The 22,458-nt window shown below is 37.1% G+C and overlaps 1 protein-coding gene across 1 annotated transcript in view; it reads left to right on the top strand.

Moving 5' to 3' along the window:
* LOC129438718 (leucine-rich repeat and fibronectin type III domain-containing protein 1) overlaps window positions 1-22,458 on the top strand; it is a 223,917-nt gene that overhangs the window by 169,349 nt on the left and 32,110 nt on the right. Inside the window, exon 3 of the mRNA XM_055197575.2 lies at window positions 19,076-20,468. Within this exon, the coding sequence (XP_055053550.2) occupies window positions 19,096-20,468 (1,373 nt within the window). The 5' untranslated portion in view covers window positions 19,076-19,095. The remainder of the gene's footprint in view (window positions 1-19,075; window positions 20,469-22,458) is intronic.

The raw sequence follows: 22,458 nt of genomic DNA on the forward strand, positions 1-22,458 counted from the left end.
ATTGGCAGTGTGAATGAACCAAAAATCAAATGATCCCGGACAAATTCCGGATGCATTTTCCGTAATTTCTGTGTGAAAATGGGTTTAGTAATTGAAAAGTGTACCCAAGGTTATAAATCCTACTTTGAAGCAGGTTTAATCCTGCGTTGTGTGCCAAATGCATGCTGTGTTAAACAATGAGGCTTTCAAATGTTACAACACGATGCTTAGAATCAAAAAATATAAAAGCACAGAAACTCTGTGTGCCGTGTGAACAGTTGTTTTATTTTTTTTTAGGAAAAGTAAAAATATAATGTCAAATGGTGAAAAACACATTGTCTCAGGAGTCTTAAAACAGCCAGGAGGATTTGTCTGGTGACATTTTCTTCTCGCTGATGTAGATGTGCAAGACAGGAAGCTATTTAAAGCGTTTGTGCTTTATTTACGTCGCAAATATGCAAATTAGCGAGGGGTAAGTAAGGTACAATGTGGAACATCAAATCATGAATACCCAGGCCTATTTCTTAACTCGTGGTTAAGTATGAGCAGTGGGAAACATGAAACTGGTGTAAAAATTCCCTTTAAAGACTCTTTTGATACTAGATAGAGAGATGTTTATCTGCATCAGTGTTTTGAAGCGTTTTGAAAGACTGAGTTGGTCTGTGACATTTTGTTGAAGTTACATTATATACAATCAGTCAGAGATTCAGAGAGATGTTGTGACATCACTTCCTCTCTTTGTCTACTGTAGTGCTGATATGTGAAATGTTTTTGAATTAGGCTGTGCTGGAGGAGAAAGTTTAAATCCTCTTCTGTGACTTTGGTTTGTGACTTTTGCCTAAAGGAAACGTTCATGAGAACAAAACAAAAAACATGAAGAAGCTCTTTTCTCCCCAGGCATTTCCTAGAAGTCCTTTCAGAAATCACTGGAGGTTTTCTAGACCTTATTGCATCTCTTGCTGTTGATTATACATTGAATACCTGTTATGATGGGTTAATGTTATTAGTCAGTACTCCGATTGACATGATATAAAATGCAAAAGTAACACTGTGTGAGCAAAATCTCATTCATTTATGTATTTAACCCTTAAATACATTTTTATGCATTTTTATAAATCCCCTGATGTCAATCTTACCCCCAAGCTACTTTTCTTTAGTTAAAAACATGTTTCCCTTCATCTCAGCGGAGAAAGATTTTGTGATCTGTCAATATTCATACAAAAAACTGGGCTTGATTTGATTGTTTTAAAGATGTGTAAAAAATACCAAAAGAGGCCCTTTGGGGTAAAAATGAACCCAATTGAAAATGAAAAAAAAAAAAAAATTATTTGTCAAAATAAAATCAATGCATCTAGAATAAATCTGAAATTTCAACACAGAAAAGTAGGCCTGGTACTAGAGCACAAATGCAATATAGAAAAGACATGCTCAATCACACACACACACACACACACACACACACACACACACACACACACACACACACACACACACACATACAAACACACAAAGGTATGACTGCCACAGAGAGCATTTTTTACAGAATTTGGCAAAAAAAAGATGCCAAACAAAGATGTAAATTGGTGGGGTCTAATGCTCACACAGGTGCGTGCGTGCACACACGCACAGACATACACACACGCGCATGCACAAACACACACACACACATGTGCGCACACACACACACTTACATTCAGTCAAATTTCTGTCGCATTTTGTAAAAACAGACCAAAATGCATCAAAAACTACAAAAAAATTACTATTTGAAATAATATATATTATAAATTATATATTTTAAAATAATGAAAATAATTTTAAATAATGTATTTTTAATGTCCTTTCTAATGTTTATATAAACACAGATTCACAAAATGGATCACTAAAGTAGTGATGTGAGCAGTTGGTCACATCCAGTGAAATGAATGGGTCTCTATGGGCATCTGCTGGTCGAAATGATTTATTTCCTAAACTGTCATTCTTTTTTTTCTAAACACCTAATGGCCAAACTCAACACATAACATCTGGATCGATATATTAAAACAATTTAAATCCAATTTAGATCATAATGTGAATTATTCACAAAATTTGATATTTTACAGGCAAGCTAATGGTGTAGTTGAGGAATTGAGTGGTAAACAGGTACAAAAATACTTCATATCTCCCAAAACACAGAAATAATATATAGATGGCAAGTAAACAAAAAATATGATATATTATTTGTATCATTAAAAATGTATATATTTTTTGTAATCACTCTTTTAATTTCTGGGGTCATTTTTACCCCAGCTGAACTATAACGTATAGGAAATAGGGGCTTATGAGGGTTAAATCAAATCCTTTCAAAACAGATACATTAGTCCGAGATTAAGGAATAATTTATGTGGTTCAGCAAAGGTCAAAACTCAGTGGCTCGAATTGCTCCTGTAAACTACACTACCCATAATCCCTAGAGGTAGCTGTTACCATGAAAACGGGAAATGCAGAACCGTCTGTTCAAGCGTATTGATTTGTCTCAATATCAAATATCATTTAGGCGTCATCACAGTGAGCAAATGATTAATCATGCAGTGTTGTAATCCAGTCCAACTCATTTGAATCCGAGTCAAAACCGAGTGGGATGACTTAAATAAGTTGGACTGGACTACAACACTGCAAGCATATTTTGGGTCTCTTTACAGTGAGTGCTGGTTTGTGTATGTTGACACGTGTGTATTATTTACAGATCGACATGCTTTTCACATTCTTTCACGCTCACGAGAGCAGAACTGAACTCGTGTAGGACTCCCTGCTAAGATCACGTCAGTATCTGTTCACATCTTCCTCTCTGTGATCAGACAGATGTTGTCAACACTGCACTACACACAAATATCAACAACATGTGACAGATACGTTTTCAGGATCGTTCTGTATGTCATGACATCCTGGTTTCCACCGCATGAAATATTTTATATAGACCAGTCAGAATATATGTTACAGTACATAAATATAACAGGAAGATGCATTGATGCAGGACAGGGTGCTAAAGATGCGGTTGCTAGGTTGCAGTGAGTTACACATCAAATACTTTCTTCGCTAACGCGACAGTTATGCTGATGCTTGCCATAGCGAACACCATCGAACACGACCCTTTGAAATCATCCCAGCATAGAAAACCCATTGTAATGGACCTGCTATGTTTACATACCCATAATGCGACGTGAAATGCACTTTTTAAAGCTTCACATCTCATATAAAAGCACTTCTCTTCAGCGGGCGACAAGAGGAGGAAAGCGCTGTGTGTTCCGCTCATTATTGTAAATGTAAAAGAGGGATGAGTTTGTTCTGTCTCTGTCACATCTGTGAGGGGTCGTGAATAATGCAAAGAAAGAAACATCTGAAGTTCTGTGTTAGGTCATTTCTGACATTGGAATGGCGACGCGTCCTGGTGTTGAATTTCATAGCCGTGGTTTCTGGATGAGAGGAGTAGCTTATTAAAGTGCTCATTACAGATGGGGGAATGATTCATCTGGTTAAATTTACCGTCATAATAGCCCGTGACTGATGAATTAGACCGCACTCGGACACAAACTCCCACATTCCCCAGAGGAGCCGTCTGTTTACGAAGGCGCATGAATGGGAAAAAAATCGTCCAGGAAATTTAAATTGCAAACGGCTCTCTTTCTGTTTTAGGATAGCAGTCATCTGTGTGGGCTGCGAGTCAGAATAACTGGAGGCTTTTAAAGAAATCCAGCCGGCGTTTATACTTTAAAAGCGTGAAGAGTGACATGAGCCGGGTTGGAGTCGCCAATAATTGTGCAAATTTCCAAGCTTAACCATAAAAGCGAATTACATTTTCTTGCCTTCTGTCTAATGAGTATTTTCACTTTTTCATGTCCGTCTGCCTCCAATGAGCTTTTAAAGCGGTTGCCAAATATCACAGGTTTTTGCATTTCATAATGACAGTCTGTCGAATGCCTGAATGTGAGATAATGGAAATGTTATAAAAGAAGGAAGGCCTGGTGGTATGATAATATATAACGCGTGTGATAGGACTAGTCACAAAAAGTTACGGATGTAAATCTCATCCATGATAAGATTAGATATTGGTCTAAGCCAGCGATATGATGTTTGCCGATACCTTGTAAAATGTGTGATTTCTGGGGTATATTGATCGATTTATTTAGGTTTAGACAGCATCCAACGGCAGACACAACGTTTTCTGCATCTGTCTTTTCACTGTTACCACCACTTTGCTGTGCATCGCAATCTGACGCTTATTAGTATTGTTAGTAAACAAAACAAATCTGTGCTCTGAAAACACATTCACAGACATTGCGTGAACAAGTAAATAGTGTCAAAATAAAAGGTATTGTATATAAACATTTTACTTGTGGCATTGATACATTGCATCATCAAAAAATCTATCCATACCGATATATTGTTTATTGCATTTTTACATTTGATGGCAAAATAAAAACGTGTTATAAGACCAGGGCTTGAAATTGCGACCCTTTTGGTGGCATATGCTCCTGAAATATAATTGGCGCGACATCAAAGTATATTTTACATATAAAACAGGAATAGAGCTGCTATAAGAGGTCACACTGATTTCATTGTTTCATTGAGAAATGCGATCGTCAAATACACACTAACAACTAAATCTATCTAAATAAAAGTCTTTTAAACTAAATATTACTATTGTATAGTAAAATGATAAAAATAATGATTTTCAATAATTAAAGGCGGAGTGCACAATGTTTGAAAAACGCTTTGGAAAAGGAGACGGGCCGACTACCAAAACACACTTATAGCCAATCAGCAGTAAGGAGCGTGTCTACTAACCGACATCCTTGCCCGGGTTGCGTTATGTGGGGCGGGTCTTTTAAAAGAAGGTCCAGATTCTATTGGGGTAGGGGCGTGTTTGTTTAAGTGATTTCAAATATCAACATTGGCTTTCAAACATTGTGCACTCCGCCTTTAACTCATTCTCCGCCATTGACGAGTTATCTCGTCAATTATGAGTTAATATTTAACTAATAAATATGCCTTTCTGGACGAATTTCAAAGTGAAAGTGTAATACCGCTTTTATCCACTGGATGGCGCCAAACCGACTTTATCAAAAACGGAAGTTAAAAAGATTAAATGATTTATTTTAACTGCCTTTAAGTTTGATAGTCATTCTGAGTCTGATCTCTAACATAAATTCCTTTACAAAAACGCAATTTTTTTAAGCTTTTTGCTCAAAATGTTGTATTTTTGAAGAGAAATGTCCATATTTCAGTGGTTGAATTAAGTGGAAAAAGTAAATATATAATGAAAAGTTTTTTCCCCATTTTGTTTGTTTGTTTATTTGTTTATTGTTTGTTTGAAAGCAGAGGGTGTGTTCTTTAATTTGATATAATTTGTATGTTTATATATTTATAGAAGAAAAATTTTCCTGCAAGGAATTTTGTGAAACTTTTGTTAAAATCACAGAAATGCCGGTGGGCAACTTTTCTCAAAAAGGCTGGCGGTGAATGAGTTAAGTAATATAATCTCACTCATACTTTTACTTTTATTTTAAATTGTAAACCCATTATGTGTTATGCAGCACTTTGACAAAAAAATACAATGTTTGGATGAAATGTATTTGTTTATTTTTTAATGAATACTTTATTCCAAACTCCAGGTCCATCAAAAATGCAACACTACAAACAAATAGCAACTAATAGCAAATAAAAACTAACTACAACAATAGCAAATAAAAAACAACAACAAAGGACAACAAATATTTCAAATAAATTTTAAATATTAAAAAGGCAATTAATCCAATGCTTTTGCAAATAAGACTGATAGTGGACCCCAGAAAATCTTGGGTCAGATTGCACCGTTCTGTGATGTATCCAGCCTGCAAGTAAATTTATATATCAAGTTCCTCATTAGCGCTGGAAGGGATTGTACTCTTGACAGAATAACTCACTAGCACTACTCCACCACGGTTCATATGATTCTTACAAAAAAGATCTGAAATGATCTCATCAGCATATTTGCTTGAGCATATAACATATGGCGCTGCCTATACATATCTTCATCATCACTTAAATCATCATTAATGACATTCCCAAATATTTGGTTTTAGTACATTGCACAACACTTGCTCAGATAAATAAAAATCTGGAAACTGGAGGTCTCTGTGTTCTCTAGATCTACATATCATTGCGACACTCTTTTTCGCAGTATATTGTACATCATACCTTTACCCATAATTCGAGGTGATTGACTAAGGAGTTACCAACCATGAATCCAGTTTTACAGTTATTTAGATCTTCTGACAGGTTATTCATATGAATATTAAAGAGAGCTGGTGAGTCTAAACTTCCTTGCTGTACTCCATTGCTCACTTTAAAATAGTCTGACACACAACTACCTCATTTTATCTGCATTTTGATTTGAATACATTAGAATTCTTAAAATGGTATTAGGCACCCCTCTTTGTTGAAGTTATTAAACAACTTTTAATGATTGACTCCATCAAATGCTTTGGAGGGATCAAGAAAGCCAAGAAAGAGGAGTTTGGGGTTGTGCCGATGATCATGTATTGATGATCGTCAGACATATTGCCAATAGCAGGCTTTCATGACGATAGTTGGTGATGGTTATTATTATTATCATCATAGTTTCAAATTAACATGCACATTGCATGCTTTTCCTCGCATGAGCGCTTCTTGGAATCTTGCTCAGACCTAAATGCGCGCGGCATGGACTCCTTCTAGCACCTGAACTTGTACTGTGCGTGATTCAAACTCTTCCTTGCGAATGAGCTTGTAATACGCGTGGCTTTGACATTTCCTTGCACTGGAGAGGTTGTTAGGAGCACAGGGGTTTAAAACCAGCGAGTGTGCCACGCAGGAAATTTTAGAGCGTAATGACGTGCTTGTATTAATGACATCAGTTTTGAGAAGGTTGCTGTCATGACAGTGTTGCCCTTTGTTTTTTTCCTTTTACTATCATGTATCTGCAATCTTACAGGCTGACAATTAGAAAGATCTCAAAATGGGTTTTGATTCGTATACTGTTCTATAATTTCCTTCAAAGTATAAATAAATAAATCAGTACTATGCTGTGGCTTAAAGGAACATGCCGACTTTGGGGGACTTTAGCTTATTCACCGTATCCCCAGAGTTAGATAAATCCATACATACCCTTTTCATCTCCGTGTGTCCCGTAACTCTGTCTGCCGCAGCCCCCGCTAGCCTAGCTTAGCACAAAGACCAGAAGTAAATGACTATACAAATCACAACATATAAATAGGAAAATGTTGGTGTTATGTTGTAACTTATTGGGAGCATTATGCTAGCTGGGGCCATTCACTTCCAGTCTTTGTGCTAAGCTAGGCTAGCGGTGGGTGCGTCAGACAGATTTACGGCATGCACAGAGATGAAAAAGGTATGTATGAACTTATGTAACTCTGGGGGATACGGTAAATAAGCCAAAGTCCCAAAAAAAGTCACTATGTTCCTTTAAAACCAAATTAATTTTCTGTACTCCCAAGATAAGTTGATATCTGATCTAAAATACAGTTATCCTCTCCAAAACTTTAGATATAAGGCTGGCTAAAGCAAAATAAATTTTCAGCCATGGAATCAGCTCTCATCTCTTGCTCGTGTTTACTAATAAATCTAATGGCATATTTATACCTGGCAGTGGCTAACTTTTTCTGAACTAGTAATGGTCCTTGACTGGGTATACCAGCTATATCCCATGCCTTAAATGCTTTCATTGCTTCTTTATGGTATACAGAAACATACTTTTTGTCATCCAGGCTTATTAGGCCGTGTCAAAAATGGTCTACTTGCCTCATGCAATGATTCCACAATATCATCATGCATAGAGCACAAAGCAATACTATGAAAAGGGGTTATTACAATTCATATCTGAACACCATATCACATCACTGGGTACAACTACCTTATTCAGCAGAGTATCAGTTTCTCTACAATATGCTTCAATATCTTCATCTGATAGTTTAGACCAATTTACTTTTGACACACCAGCCCTCTTACACATACAGTATGGTTCATCAAGGGCAAGCTTTCAAATTCAACAGTTATTTAAAAAGTATATGATGCCCCTATTGTATCACGGGCTTCCGCTGTACTAATACAATGATCAAGCCAGTGATCAATTTTTATTTGATTATTTTAGAAAATGTTACATTTTATGAATTCAGTTTATTAAACATGCTGTTTGATAAGTGATAACTAATAAAAAGGTTAATGTCTAGCACTGAGACTATACAAGTACAGACCAGGAACAAACAAATCAGATTTATTAGGGGGTTGTGTGAAGGAAGTTTAAATGTTTATGCTGAGCATAATTTTAATAGTTACCAATATGTTTTAAGACTACACAATATATTGTTTAAACACCTGCAAACACATCTGCAATACACATCGCAGGACATGCAATGTAGTAAGGCAAACAAAGTATATCCGTCTAAAATATATACAGCTACTTTCTCAAGTTATCATCCCAGAGCAGTGCGAGAAATGCAATGCACAAGTTATTTTTTTCCATGAAGACACAGTGCCTTAAAATTATTTTAGCATAGTCAGTTATTTCTTAAATAAAGCAATTCAAGTCTCCTGGTGAAATTATCCAATACCATCATATATATAAAACATATGGTGGCAAAAGTCTAAGGTCACCATGCCAGAATTAGATTTGTTGTTTTTGCAATGTTAAAGTGATCATATATAATTGTTTCTCACAGTCTCATTAATAGAATACATCCAGAAAATACAGGAAATTTGTATTAAAAACTGTATATGTCAAGTTTTTTGGGGTAAACTCCCCTTCCACTTGAGCTAGAGGAGGAAACTGCAGAATCTCTAAAACCTAAATAAAATTAAATCCTAATTTCTAATTTTAAAGAAATTAGTCTTTTTACTTCATTCTGCTCAAAAACACTCAAGATGTGTTTAGTGCCAAGAGAGGTCACACTAAACACTGACAATGCCTAAACTAGACATTTAGTCCTGAAAATTAATTAATTTATTTTGTTGTACATGTTTCCTGTATTTTCTTTTTGTATCTTAATAAAATAGATTGAAAAATAAATATGGATGGAGATTAAAACTTCTAAAACAACAAGTCTGGTGGTGGTGGCCTTTTGCAATGTACTGTCCATAATTTGATTTTCAAAGATTATTATAAAAACTAGGGATGCACCGATACCACTTTTTTTGGAATACAAGTACGAGTACGAGTACTTGTATTTCAGTACTTCCCGATACTGATACCGAGTACTTAATAAAAAAACATGATTTAAATGTACAGGTAACAGCTTTAGTCATATAATAAAAAAAAACAAGGGACTAGTGGAATTAAGAACATTTATTTAAAATGAAAAGCATGTTGTATGCAACATATTCCAGAATAAATAATGATTAAAGAATTAGTGCTGGGCAAAGATTAATCGCGATTAATCACATACAAAATAAAAGTGATTTTTGGCATAATATATGTGCGTGTACTGTGTCTAATTATTATGTATATTTACCCACACACACATTCATATATTCATTTCAGAATTGTTTTACTTATATATACATTTTTTAAATTTATATTTAATATAGAATATATAAAAATATAAATAAATATATATAAACATGTAATTGTTTCTTAAATACATACATGAATGTGTGTGTATTTATTTATACATAATAATTACACACAGCACATACTCAAATATTATGCCAAAAATCGCTTTTATTTTGTATGCGATTAATCGCGATTAATCTTTGCCCAGCACTGAAAAAAATTTAAACAGTGACAGTGCAACTCAAGTATTTTTTTCAGTTTGTTGTAAACTCTGCCTCTTTGGACAACACAAGAGGCATTAACCCCTCACACGCCATTCAAACAGACATTTCTCAGACTGTGGTATCGATCCTCGGTATTGAGGGACTTTAACGAGTACTAGTACTTTAGAAAATGTGGTATCGAGGCTGATACCCGATACCAGTATTGGTGCATCCCTAATAAAAACTGATTATTTTTTCCACAAAGTGCAATAAATTTGTTGAATCAATATATAAATGTGCATTCATCTTTGCCATGTTATATTAATTTAGTTGACTAGTAATATACACTGATTAAAAAATAAACATTAATGGCATTAATCAAAACACTTACTTTGTCATATTAAGAACACTGTCATTGCTGCTGTTATCCTTGGGACGTCATTGCTGAACTTTTTTGACAGCGATCAGCTGTAAAATGTTTTGGTCCTGCTCGATTTTCATTGACTTCGAGTAATATATTGGAAAGTTTTTCATAAGATCCTCTAGGGTCAGTGTGTTAGCATGACAGAAGCTTGATGCTGTCGAGAGAACAAGCAACAGCTGGCATTTTTCCTTCGCCTGAGTGCCTCTCAAGTAGGCTAAATTATTCAATTTTGATGGCTTACGTTTCTTCCCCGCCACAGAAAACCACCACAGGTTTATCAAAATTACTATTTTGTTTTTGTTTGTTTGTTGATCTTGATGTACAAAATACACTAGTCAACATTTGAAGTGGATCAAAACCTTTACTAAAAGTTGTCTTAAAACCAATACCCAATACCCGTTCTTGTCTTAGAACAACTTTGATAAACGTTTTTGATCCGCTTCAAATGTTGACTAGTATAGATGAGGAAAACTAGGATTCTGTGTGTATTGATAGCGCCGCCATTGTTGTTTACAATGCGTGGAATGGTGCGCTGTGATTGGTTGAGCGGATTTATTGTATTCTGCAGAAAAGGAGGACTGGCGTTTATCGCATTTTGGGAAAAAGGGAGAAAAGTTGACAGAATAACATGGCGGATATTGGATTTTGCGTAAAATTAAGAATTTACTTTTTAATACTGACCTGATACAATACTGATTTTGGCGGTAACTCGTGTTTTTTTTAAATGCCGTTTTCAGGTTTTTGAACTGAACTCTTTATATATATATATATATATATATATATATATATATATATATATATATATATATATATATATATATATATACATATATGTATATGTATATGTATATGTATATAGCAGAAAAATCCCCCGCTCCAAAATCATGCAGCCCTTATAGATGTGTGAATATTGTCTGTTTTTACCTCAGGGGTTACAATATGTGGTAGTGTTTCTGTACCGATGATACATGATAAGTTCATGTAAATTACATGGATTTGTTGATTTTACTTCAGAAAATGATCAAGCGGCCACAATAGCGCCTGGAAAAACAAGATTATGTGAAAATAACAGAGGCAGGTTGTGTAGATAATCAGCAGTTGATTCGACACGCCCCCCGAACAACACCGGCATGATAATATGTTGATTTTCAATCTCAACGCTGCACTTTGATGTTAATGGCTGATATTTTACATAAGACAAACTGCTCTTAAATCAGCAGGCGACGTCGTGCGCGCTCACCTGCTCTTGGCGCTGTTTAGAGGACTGGTGAATATTCAATACCTATCTCATCTCCATCAAGAGCTCCATTTCTCTTTCAGCTTAATGAAATTCAAAGGCCTACATTCTTCTGCTGAGTTGCCTTGGAAACAAGTTCTTTAGGCATTTATTTTTTCCTTGTTACCGGAGATCCAGCGGATCAATTGAGCGAGTTTTCCGAGACGGGAGACGCTCCAGTACACAATCTCTGAGAAAAGTCGTTTGTGTCCCAGTTAGGACTTGAATATACACACACAATTATTCCTCAGTCAGTAGAAGATTGGGATTCGGTTATTAAACTCATAGAGCATTACACAAATTGATTAAAGATGCCATTTACAAGCAGTGCAGCAGAAACTATCACATATATCAATACCTCTATATGCACACGTTTGCTTTGGCAATTGGATTTAGTAATTCAAACAAAATGAACCTGTTCATTAGCACAAAGAGGGTTGATTTCTTTCCTAATGTTGACTTAAAACACTTTTAGGAACTTGATGTGACTTCATCGAAACATTTCTTACTTAGACAAATGTCACACGGTAGGACTATTTTATGTGAACTATTAAAGGAAAGAAAATGAGGAAGAAAGGAGAATCTGTCCTGTTTGTTGTAATCTAATGCATCTTTTCTGGGTTGATTTCTGACTCCTGACAGTGTATGAACTTCAACTTATTGATGCTTTTAGCTTTAATGTGAGTGTTTATCATTGCCTGTGTGATGTCACACGCTCATATCTCAGATGTTATATTGAAGGCCAGAGCTGATATTCACAATGTGTCCGAAACCTGCAAAGATATTAAATTATGAACCAGAAAAATGCACTTATACAGTAAAGTGATTCACAGTGACATCCATAGCTTGCCAAAAGATTTATAAATGTAATTTGTCGACGCTGTTGAACAGACTGCATGGTGGAAGCTATCAATTTTCTATTTCTGTAGTGAATCGAATCTCTGGCAACACACAATTGTTTTGCTTTTCTTTAAACCCCGAGGGAATTTTCTCTATCAAACGTCTTCAAAAGTAAAACGCTTTATGGCAGATCAGAGAACATAAACTGTGATGTACCATATTTGTTTTTTATATTACTCGTTCTTTCGTGTCAGATATATCAGATTTGATTCTTTTTAAACTATTTACTGTTTCCTCTGACTTTCAGTTATTTGTCACAAAGGATCCAAAATTAGATGCTGTACTCGTGTTGTGTGGGTGTTAAATGGGGAATTGAGTATTTCACTTTTGTTTTTGATGAAAAACAGATATTACAGAACGAAATATTGCTGTTTCTACTAAGGTATAAGTAAAAAAAAATCAGATGCAAAAGCTGCTAAACGCTAGCCTGGTCCAACCAGACTCTCGTACATTCATTTCATTTGTACAGAGAGTCTGGCCACGCTCCATTGCAAAGCGTTACTTCCATTAAGGAGAGTCCTCTGTTGAAGTTTAAAACTATTGGATCTGCCATAACCAATCGCTAACGTGTGGTCGTGACGTATATCATGCGCCGAAACCGGCCGGAAACAACAAGTCCGAATAATCAGAACAACAAAACTTAGCAAACGTTGTTCTTGCTCCGGCTTTAACTTCTGTATATTCGGCAGTTTTGCAACAACGGACCGAATAGCTTTTCTCATGTCTTTCTCCGCTGCCATTACTGAACTAAAACTCAAACTGATGCACATCATCAACGTCATCGTTCTTAGCCACCCCCCTCTGTTCGCTGATTGGTCCTGCAGATTTTTGCAGGAGAAAACGAAACTCTACACAGCAGTCCCAGACGTAGTACTGAAGCGAAATGAAAATTAAAGGTGCTCTAAGCGAATTCACGCGTTTTAGACCATAAAACATTGTTACATACAGCAAACATCTCCTCACTATCTGCTTGCTGCCTGTCCGCTGATCAAACTGTAAACCACGATCTCTGTAGACAGCCCAGGCTTCACAAACTGCAATAAAAACACAGTGGCCAAACCTAGCACCACGAAACAAAACAAAGTGTTCCAGCCAATAAACAACAAGAAGGATTTGGGGGTGGGGGTTGGGCGCGTTCATGAAAGCACGAAAGGGAGGGGGAGGAGTTAGCTACGCTCTGTTTGTTTGAAAACAGTTCAAACATCAACAAAAGTGCCGTCTCACAGATTAGTTTAGAGCGCCTTTAAGCAGAAGTACGTAGGAGGGGGGAGCCAGGCTAGCTAAACGCCGCCAACTATGTCAAAAGTTAGATGATGATATTGACGGAATGCTCTTGGCACGTATTATGCTATGTACACACCAAACAAGGGGCAACGCATTACTTGCTCTAGATTACTCGTGTGATTTACCTTCGCGTCATGCAAATTTTTTGCTCGAGTTGAATATTTTCAACTTGGCTGAAGAAGCGTTTAAGGCGAATAGCGCATCTTTTCGCTGCAAACGCGCCGTCCATATTGCATCATTCACATCGCGTCTTTGCATTGACTTTGTATGTAATCCACTCGCGCAAATCGTTGAACTCGCATCTGGTGTGAACCCACAGTAAGGCTATCAAATACTTTTGCTTTAAAGGGGACATTTCACAAGACTTGTTTTAAAAAGTCAAATAAATCTCTGGTGTCCCCATAGTACCTGAAGTTCTAGCTCAAAATATCATATAGATAATTTATTATGTTCAAATTGCCACTTTGTAGGTGTGAGCAAAAATTTACCGTTTTGGTCGTGTCCGTTAAAATGCAAATGAGCTGATCTCGGCACATAATACCATTGACATGGTTGGATAGTGCAGATTAACTCTTTCGCCACCATTGACGCGAAATCTCGTCAATCAAGAGAAAACGCTTCCCCGCCAATGACGAGTATTTCCGTCTTTCCGCAATACCGCTATTATCCACTAGGTGGCGCACTTCCGCAACTTATTAAACCCGGAAGTATTGCCCTATGGCAAGCAGCTTCATGTCCGTGTCTGTTTTAAAGATCGCTCTGAATGGGATCTCTATGAAAAGTCCGTCACAAACATGGAATTATCTCTGCTTTTTGCTCAAAATATTCAAAAGCTGATTACAAAAGAACTACTCAAGGTAGGATGAAACGGTTTTTTTGTTGTTGTTTGAAAGCAGAGGGTCTGTTCTTTCATTTGGTATATTGTATGTTTATATATTTAAAGAAGAACATTTTGTGAAAATCATGAAAAACGCTGGCGCTGGCTGGCAACTTTTTAAAAAAACGCTGGCGGTGAAAGAGTTAAGGGGCAGTATTATCCCCTTCTGACATCACAAGGGGAGCCAAATTTCAATTGTTCCACATGCTTGAAGAGAATGGTTTACCAAAACTAAGTTATCTTTTTCACATTTTATAGGTTGATAAAACCACTGGGGACCCAATTATAGCACTTAAACTTGGAAAAAGTCAGATTTTCATGATATGTCCCCTTTAAATCTGATAAATCACAGCCTAGGGTTTAAGGCCAGATTGATCTCAAATATAATACACTTCACTACTTCAGAAAGAAAACTTTACTTACTGGTTCTGCTTCTTGAATCAGTTCAGCAAGGAGCATTATGATTGGTGGATGAAAAGGTCAGTGCAATTGGCTAAGTAGGACATTCTCCAAAAAAAGATATGTATGAATCACAACCTGGCAGGAAGGTCTCAAATGTCCCACACACAAATTCAAAGCAATCCACACACGTGACGTTTTAGAAATGCGTAAATGTGTGATGATAATTAATTCAAGGACATGATACATATTTGTGAAACCATTGAAATATATTTAGGTGAGATGTATTTGAGAAATATTTGTGCCTTCGCTTGTGTGTTTATGAACTGCATTTTAAATTACGAATCAGATTTTATGAATGTGAATTGTGCTGCGCATTTATAAATTATGTTTTGCAAATGTATTATATTTGAGAGCCTTCTGGCCTCAACAACAAAAGTTGAATTAGATGAGCAATAGAGCGTGTGTTTCAGATTTCAATGTCAAGCTGCCATTTTTTACCCGCTTGATGGTTTACTTGAATATATCAGATATTGAACACATTTTTGAGTAAAAAGCTTTATTTAGAAATAACAGTGAAGAGAGAATGGAGACTTTGTTTTGAAGTATAGATTTTTTTCTCAAAAAGCTTGTATGCACTTTTCAGCGAAATATTTTTTTTTTAAAGAAATTTGTTAAACTGCAATGAAATGACTAAAACGACAGGTAAATAAGGCATTTCAATGACTAATAACCTTTTCATTGGCATTAAAGTGAAATTACTGAACGTAAACATAAGAGCCTGATAAAAACAGCCCAGTCTCCTGAAAATGCGTATAAATTACACGAAGTGTAAAACTCGTGCAATACATACGCCAAATTCCACTTTGGCGTGCATATGATACGCAAGTCCTTCCCATTCACTTAAACGGTGCATCTTTTTTTGTCGTTTTATTTATTGGTTTCCCAATTTTTTTGCTATTTTTACCATTTTCGCTTGGGTTTAGGGTTAGAACAACTTTTTGTTACATAAAAATGACATCCTAACCCAAACCCCAAATCCAAGCGACCATGGCTTAAATATGGACAAAAACATTGAGAAACCTGTATATTAAATAACCTCATTAAGCAAATCTAAAATCTAACCCTAAACCCAAGCGAAAATGGTTTAAAAAACCACGTATGTATTGCACGAGTTTTACACTTCGTGCTATTTATACGCAACCTCAGGAGACTGGGTAGGATAAAAAATGTCAGACGCACTTAGAGGGTTTTGCATTTAAGCTATTCAAGTGTTTTGTTTGCTTGTTTATACGCTTGTAAACTTTTTGATACTTGAAAGAGGTTTTATGAGTTTCTTTTAGGTATCGTTCATTTATCATATTATATTATACCCTGCATCATTAAATCTGACATTTTGATGTGTAAACTCGTCTAAACATCTGTGAACTGCTTGTGTCTTAAAACAAATGGGAGGAAAGTGCAGAATAAAAGGCAAAAACCACATCGCTCTGTTTGGGAAATGAGGCGTACGATTCGGTCTGACTGGACACTTCAGTAAACATGAAGAGATTATGGAGGAGATGATGGTGTCTTCCTCAGGCAGAGCACCGGTGAAGGGTTAAAGGTTTGATTTGGCTTTTGTGCTTTCGACACAACCAGCATTTTATATTTTTTTCCTCCCGGCCTTTTAGCGTGTGAGCTGAATCTGTGAGCACAGAAATCAATACAGCTAAATGGGGATCAAGAGAGAGAATATCAGACGCATCAAACACGGGCCATCACACCACATCAAAAACCGATGGATGTGGATCAGAGGCCATTTTATTCCTCCCATGTCACTCCAGGTTTATTGCCACAATTTATATTCCAATTAAGACGCTCATACAACTGTCTAATTTTCCGGCAGTTCAGAATGGGTCCGGAGTGTACAAAGCTATTACTCAAATTCCACGGATCGTGATTATGAGTTATGAGAGGGAGAGAGGACTGTGTCCGTGTAAAGCCTCCGTCTGTATTGTGTGTATTTATTGGAATTAAAAGCATAGCAAGGTCAAGGATATGCTTTAATTTCAGAGAGCGGCACAAATAGTTTGAGGTTTTCTTTTTCCTTGACTTGCATAAAAGGTTAGGAAGACTTTAAATAAGTTATAGAAAGACTTTTTGGGGTCAGCGACATTTACCACACAAAGTTAACATAAAAACAAAGTTTACCCAGTTTACTTTATTTATAAATTGGTACACTCTTAAAGGAGTCATTTAAGGTCACGTAAATAACATTGTTTGCTGTGTTTGGTGTAATGCACATTATTTTTCACATACCGTACATTATTCTTACTCCTCTATGTCGATTTTTAGAAAGCTCATCATTCTGAAAAGCGCGGTGTGCACTGATTGGCCGAATACCTTAAGCTTTGCCCCTTACCATATTTGGAATATCAGCTCCCAAATTACAGCGTCTCCCCGACATGGCGGAAACAATACTAAAGCGAGAATAAAAGTTCAACAAGGCTGCTTCCAAAATTGCATACTTTGATAGTAGGTAGCTACTGAATTAGATGACCGTTAAAACAGTAGGTACTATATAGTATAAATATGGATAATATGAATAAATTTGGACGTACTACATCCGCCATGTTGATACATTACGTGATATACGTCATCATAACAAGAAGTTATTCGTTAAAGGTGCATTGTGTAACTTTTAGAAGTTCTGTCTCTGTAACGGGGGTTGCTTTAATGAAAGCGATGAAGAGGTGAATCCATGTGCAAAAGGTGTTTATTTGTAAAATCCCAATAAGGGCCAGCAAACAAATCCAAACAGGGTTATCCAATAATCGAAATCCAAATACAGGCTAGGTTCAGGGCAGGCAGAGTAACAATCAAAATCCAAGGTAACAGGCACAGGTCAAAAAACAGGCAGATCCAGGTAACAGATTAAACAGATAAACAGATAACAAAAACAGAATTCAGGTAACAGGTCTCAGACAGGTAACAGACAGGCTTACTATATATAATTCAGCCAGGAACAGGTGAACAGGAAGTGACTTATATACAGACAGACAGGAAATGTGAACTGTGACATGGCATGATGAATATCAAAATAAAAGTCAGAACAGAGCAGGGTATCAAAATAAAAGTCCAAAATACAAAAATACACAGAACACAAGTAAACACAGAACAAAACCATTACAGTCTCTTGACAGAAATTATTATCAGGGGTGTATAAAGACCTTTCGTAATGAACCGTTATGTTTTTATTACCTTAGAATGAGTTTTTATCTACGTACACCACGAGTCCCCTTATGTGGAAGTCGTCATTTTGTGCCACCACGTTTCTACAACAGCGCTTAATGGACAAACTTTCTTTACTAAGTTGTCTGTGGCGGCTACCGTAGCTTCTCTATGCGTTTCGGTGAACAGTGGACTGAGCCGTTGGTTGCAATTCGCATCCTCACCACTAGATGCCACTAAAATTTACACACTGCACCTTTAAATGATGTTAAACAAGCGCAATTGAAAGGACAGCTGTTTAAAGGCGTTGTGCGTGATTTTTGAAAAACACTTTGGAAAAGGAAGTCAGCTGACTATAAAACACACTTGTAGCCAATCAGCTGTAAGGAGCGTGTCTACTAACCGACATCATGGTCTGGGTTGTGTGTGGGGGGGCAGGTCTATCAAAAGAAGGTCCAGATTCTGTTGGGGTAGGGGCGTGTTTGTTTAGGTGATTTCAAATGTCAACATTGGCTTTCAGAGATCCCTGTCTTTAATATATGTATTGAAATTGAATAGAGCCGCTTTCGGGCATTTTTGTATAAAACTACGCCTCTCCATCTTTTTTTCGATGGATAACTCCTCTCCCGGGGGCTCATGGGATAGTAAATGGTCCATCAAATGAACACTTTAGGATCTTGCCGGATGTAATATGTCATCCGGGTTCCTGTCACCTACTGTTTTTCAAAAAAAAAAAGTATAAATTTGGACATAATACTTGCCTTGCTCATGCTTTTTGCCTACTATTTAGTATTGGAAGTTGGCGGTTTCAGATGCAGCCACAGTAAAATATTTCCTGGTTAAATTTCCTGTTCAAACTGTGATAGTGTGAAATGTCCTTGTGGCTTTTCATGTTGACCCTAAACAGCACAACTGTTTGAAGCCTGAGGTCTGATGTGTCTCTGTTTTGTTTTTGCAGGATCCGGAAGCTGATGTATCATGGAGAGGCTTGTGATTTATGTGTTGGTGTTTGGTGCGCTGGTGAAGGCTCAGCATTGCCCGGGTCGATGCATCTGTCAGACCATCTCACCCACACTCACCCTACTGTGTGCTAAGACTGGACTTCTGTTCGTGCCACCGACCATCGACCGCAAGACCGTAGAGCTTCGACTGACCGACAATTTCATCACGGCCGTCCGGAGGAAAGACTTCATGAACATGACGAGTCTGGTGCATCTTACGTTGTCACGCAACACCATCAGCCAGATCGCTCCGCACGCTTTTGTGGGACTTAAATCTTTGAGAGCGTTGCACATGGACGGAAACCGCCTGACCGTCATTTACAGCGATCAGCTGAAGGGTTTGATCAACCTCAGACACCTTATACTGGGCAATAATCAGATTCACCAGGTGGAGGTGTCCTCTTTCGACGAGTTTGTGTCCACCATAGAGGACTTAGATTTGTCCTACAACAACCTGAGGACATTGCCGTGGGAGGCCATAGCCAGGATGGCAAATATAAACACGTTAACCCTGGATCATAATCTAATCGATCACATCGGAGCAGGGACCTTCACGCTCCTCACAAAGTTAGTACGGTTGGATATGACGTCAAACCGCTTGCAGAAGTTGCCTCCCGACACTCTGTTCCAGCACGCCCAGGTGCTGTCCGACCCAAAGATGTCCAGTTCATCCAAGCTGACCGTGAGCTTTGGCGGCAACCCTCTTCATTGTAACTGTGAGCTGCTCTGGTTGCGTCGCTTGACGAGGGAAGACGATCTGGAGACCTGCGCTTCTCCAGAACATCTGATGGATAAATACTTCTGGTCTATCCAGGAGGAGGAGTTCATATGTGAGCCCCCTCTGATCACCAAACACCAGGTGACCAAATCCTACGTCATGGAAGGTCAGGGGGTCACATTGAAGTGTAAAGCGATGGGCGACCCCGAACCCGCAATACATTGGCGCTTTCCGGATGGCAAACTGGTGCACAATAATTCTCGTACAATTCTGTATGAAAACGGCACTCTGGACATCCTCATAACCACCCTGAAGGACAGCGGGGCTTTCAACTGTGTCGCATCTAACGCGGCCGGGATCGCGACGGCCGCTGTGGAGGTCACCATGATTCCGTTACCGCTGTTCGTGAATAACACGGGACACATGAAGGAGGCGGACCCGGGCCTCTCTGACATCACCACCTCCACCAAATCTGGCAACAATGACACAAAGTCCCAGAACAAAAGGGTTGTGGTTGAGGACCTGACTTCCAATTCGGCAGTGATCCACTGGCCATCGGAACGTCACATTCCTGGCATCAGAATGTATCAGATTCAGTATAACAGCACCATAGACGACACACTCGTGTACAGGTGAGAGACACTTTATGTTTTAGATGTGAGAAGTGTTGATTTTTTGATGGATAAAGTATGTTTGGAATTTGCATTGGAGTGAAATTTCATTTAAAGTCTGTATGAAAGGTCCTAAGGGGGTTTGATCTGATATTGCTCATAGTTTGCTCTTTCATAGCTCATGAGATTTGATAGAGTTCTCAGTTGTTTCATTTAAAGCCACAATGTGTAATTTTTTTGTAAAATATTCAAAAACCACTTGCACAGTGTGATAAATTTAATGCAGTTGTGTACTTACGTTATCCCAAAAGTTTGTAAATCCAGAGAAATTCCTGTTTTATGTCTCGTCCCTTGTCTCACTTGTAATTGTCGCCCTTTTAGGGGTGGTTTCCCGGACTGGGATTAGCTTAAGACTTTGATTAATTAGAAAATATTACTAGTTTTAACAAAAGTGCCTTACTAAAAGCATTACTCGTGTGCATTTTGAGGCAAAACAAAGAGCACTGATGTATTTTAAGATATGTCAGTACAAGTTTTTTTCAGTTTGAAGAGCTCTTACATTTATTTTAGTCTAGGACTAGTCTAATCCCTGTCTGGGAAACCGCCCCTTAGTGACTTAATCTTCACATTAAACTCTCCTTAATTAAGTCATACACTAAAAAAATGAAGTGTTGGGTTTAATTAAAAATATTATGTCAACAGGTTCCACGTAATTTGTTTAAGTAATCTCAACAAACAATAATTTAGTTCATTTTACAAAAGAAGTTTAAGTAAACTAAACAAACCTTAGTAGAGTCAACAAATAAAAATTGAGTTAATTGTACATAAAAATATTAATGATGACAAAATTTTTTGAAGAATGCCATTTTATAAACTCCACCCCTCTTTAATTAGTATTTAATAAGTCCATAACACAGAAAAAAATCAAACTGCAGTTGCTAAGTACAACTTATCAAATAAACATTTTTTTTTAATACAGTTAATATAACATATCAAAAACATATTTGAAACACAATGTTGCATTTCAAACCGTTCATTTGATTTGTTCTAAAATATATCAGAACAAGTTAATTAACTCATACTTGGCCACTTATTACTCAGGTACCTATCTAATAGTGCTACACTTCTGCAAGAGGGTACAACAATTCTGCCAGAACAACAATTACCCATAATACACTGCAAAATCCTCAGCCAATGAGATGCAAGACTGTATTGGTTTTATTAATCTGTTACATTTATGCAACAATTTTATGTTGGCTGAACAAATAAGTTTTAAGTAAAGCTAGCAAAACACACTTTTTGTTGAATGAACTAGATTAAATTAAGTTCACATTGTTAAATTGATTTTTTTTCAGTTATCACAACATGAAAGAATTAAGAAAAATTGACAAAAGTGAAAGTTCATTTTTTTGAGTGAAAGCTTCGCCCTTTGTTATTGTGAAATTGAAATTACATTGGAGAAATAAAATAGAAACAAATGCGATGGGTAATATTGGTTTCTGATTAAGATCTCTCCTGAATATCTTACTGTGCGTTCATACCAGATGCGAATAAATCGGGCTGTTCGCACCAAGTTGGACGCTTGAACAGATGCAAATACGCTAAATTTGCCGGCTTTAGTTAGCTTGTAGTCTTAAAAAATATAGTGTATCGGCGATCTCACAGGCTGACAATCTCTAAATGGGGCATATTGCCCAACACTAATTTGATATATATATATATATATATATGTTGTTGTTCCATATTTCTGCCTCCGCTCGCTACGTCGTAATCACTTCAATACTAGAGCAAGCTCCTGATTGTTTAACGCAGCATGTATATTTGTCAGTTCATGTCATTTGCGTGGCATGATGTCTATCATGTCTTTGCATTGACTTAACATGTAAATCACTTGCGCTTAACACTTTATTCGCGTCTGGTATGAAAGCAGCATTATGAAGACATTTTCTGAAATTTCTGGGTCTTTCCAATGAAAAATATCTGAGACATCAAAAGAACAACTTTTTAGATT

The sequence above is a fragment of the Misgurnus anguillicaudatus genome, unplaced genomic scaffold, assembly GCF_027580225.2.
Source record: "Misgurnus anguillicaudatus unplaced genomic scaffold, ASM2758022v2 HiC_scaffold_33, whole genome shotgun sequence".
NCBI lineage: Eukaryota > Metazoa > Chordata > Actinopteri > Cypriniformes > Cobitidae > Misgurnus > Misgurnus anguillicaudatus.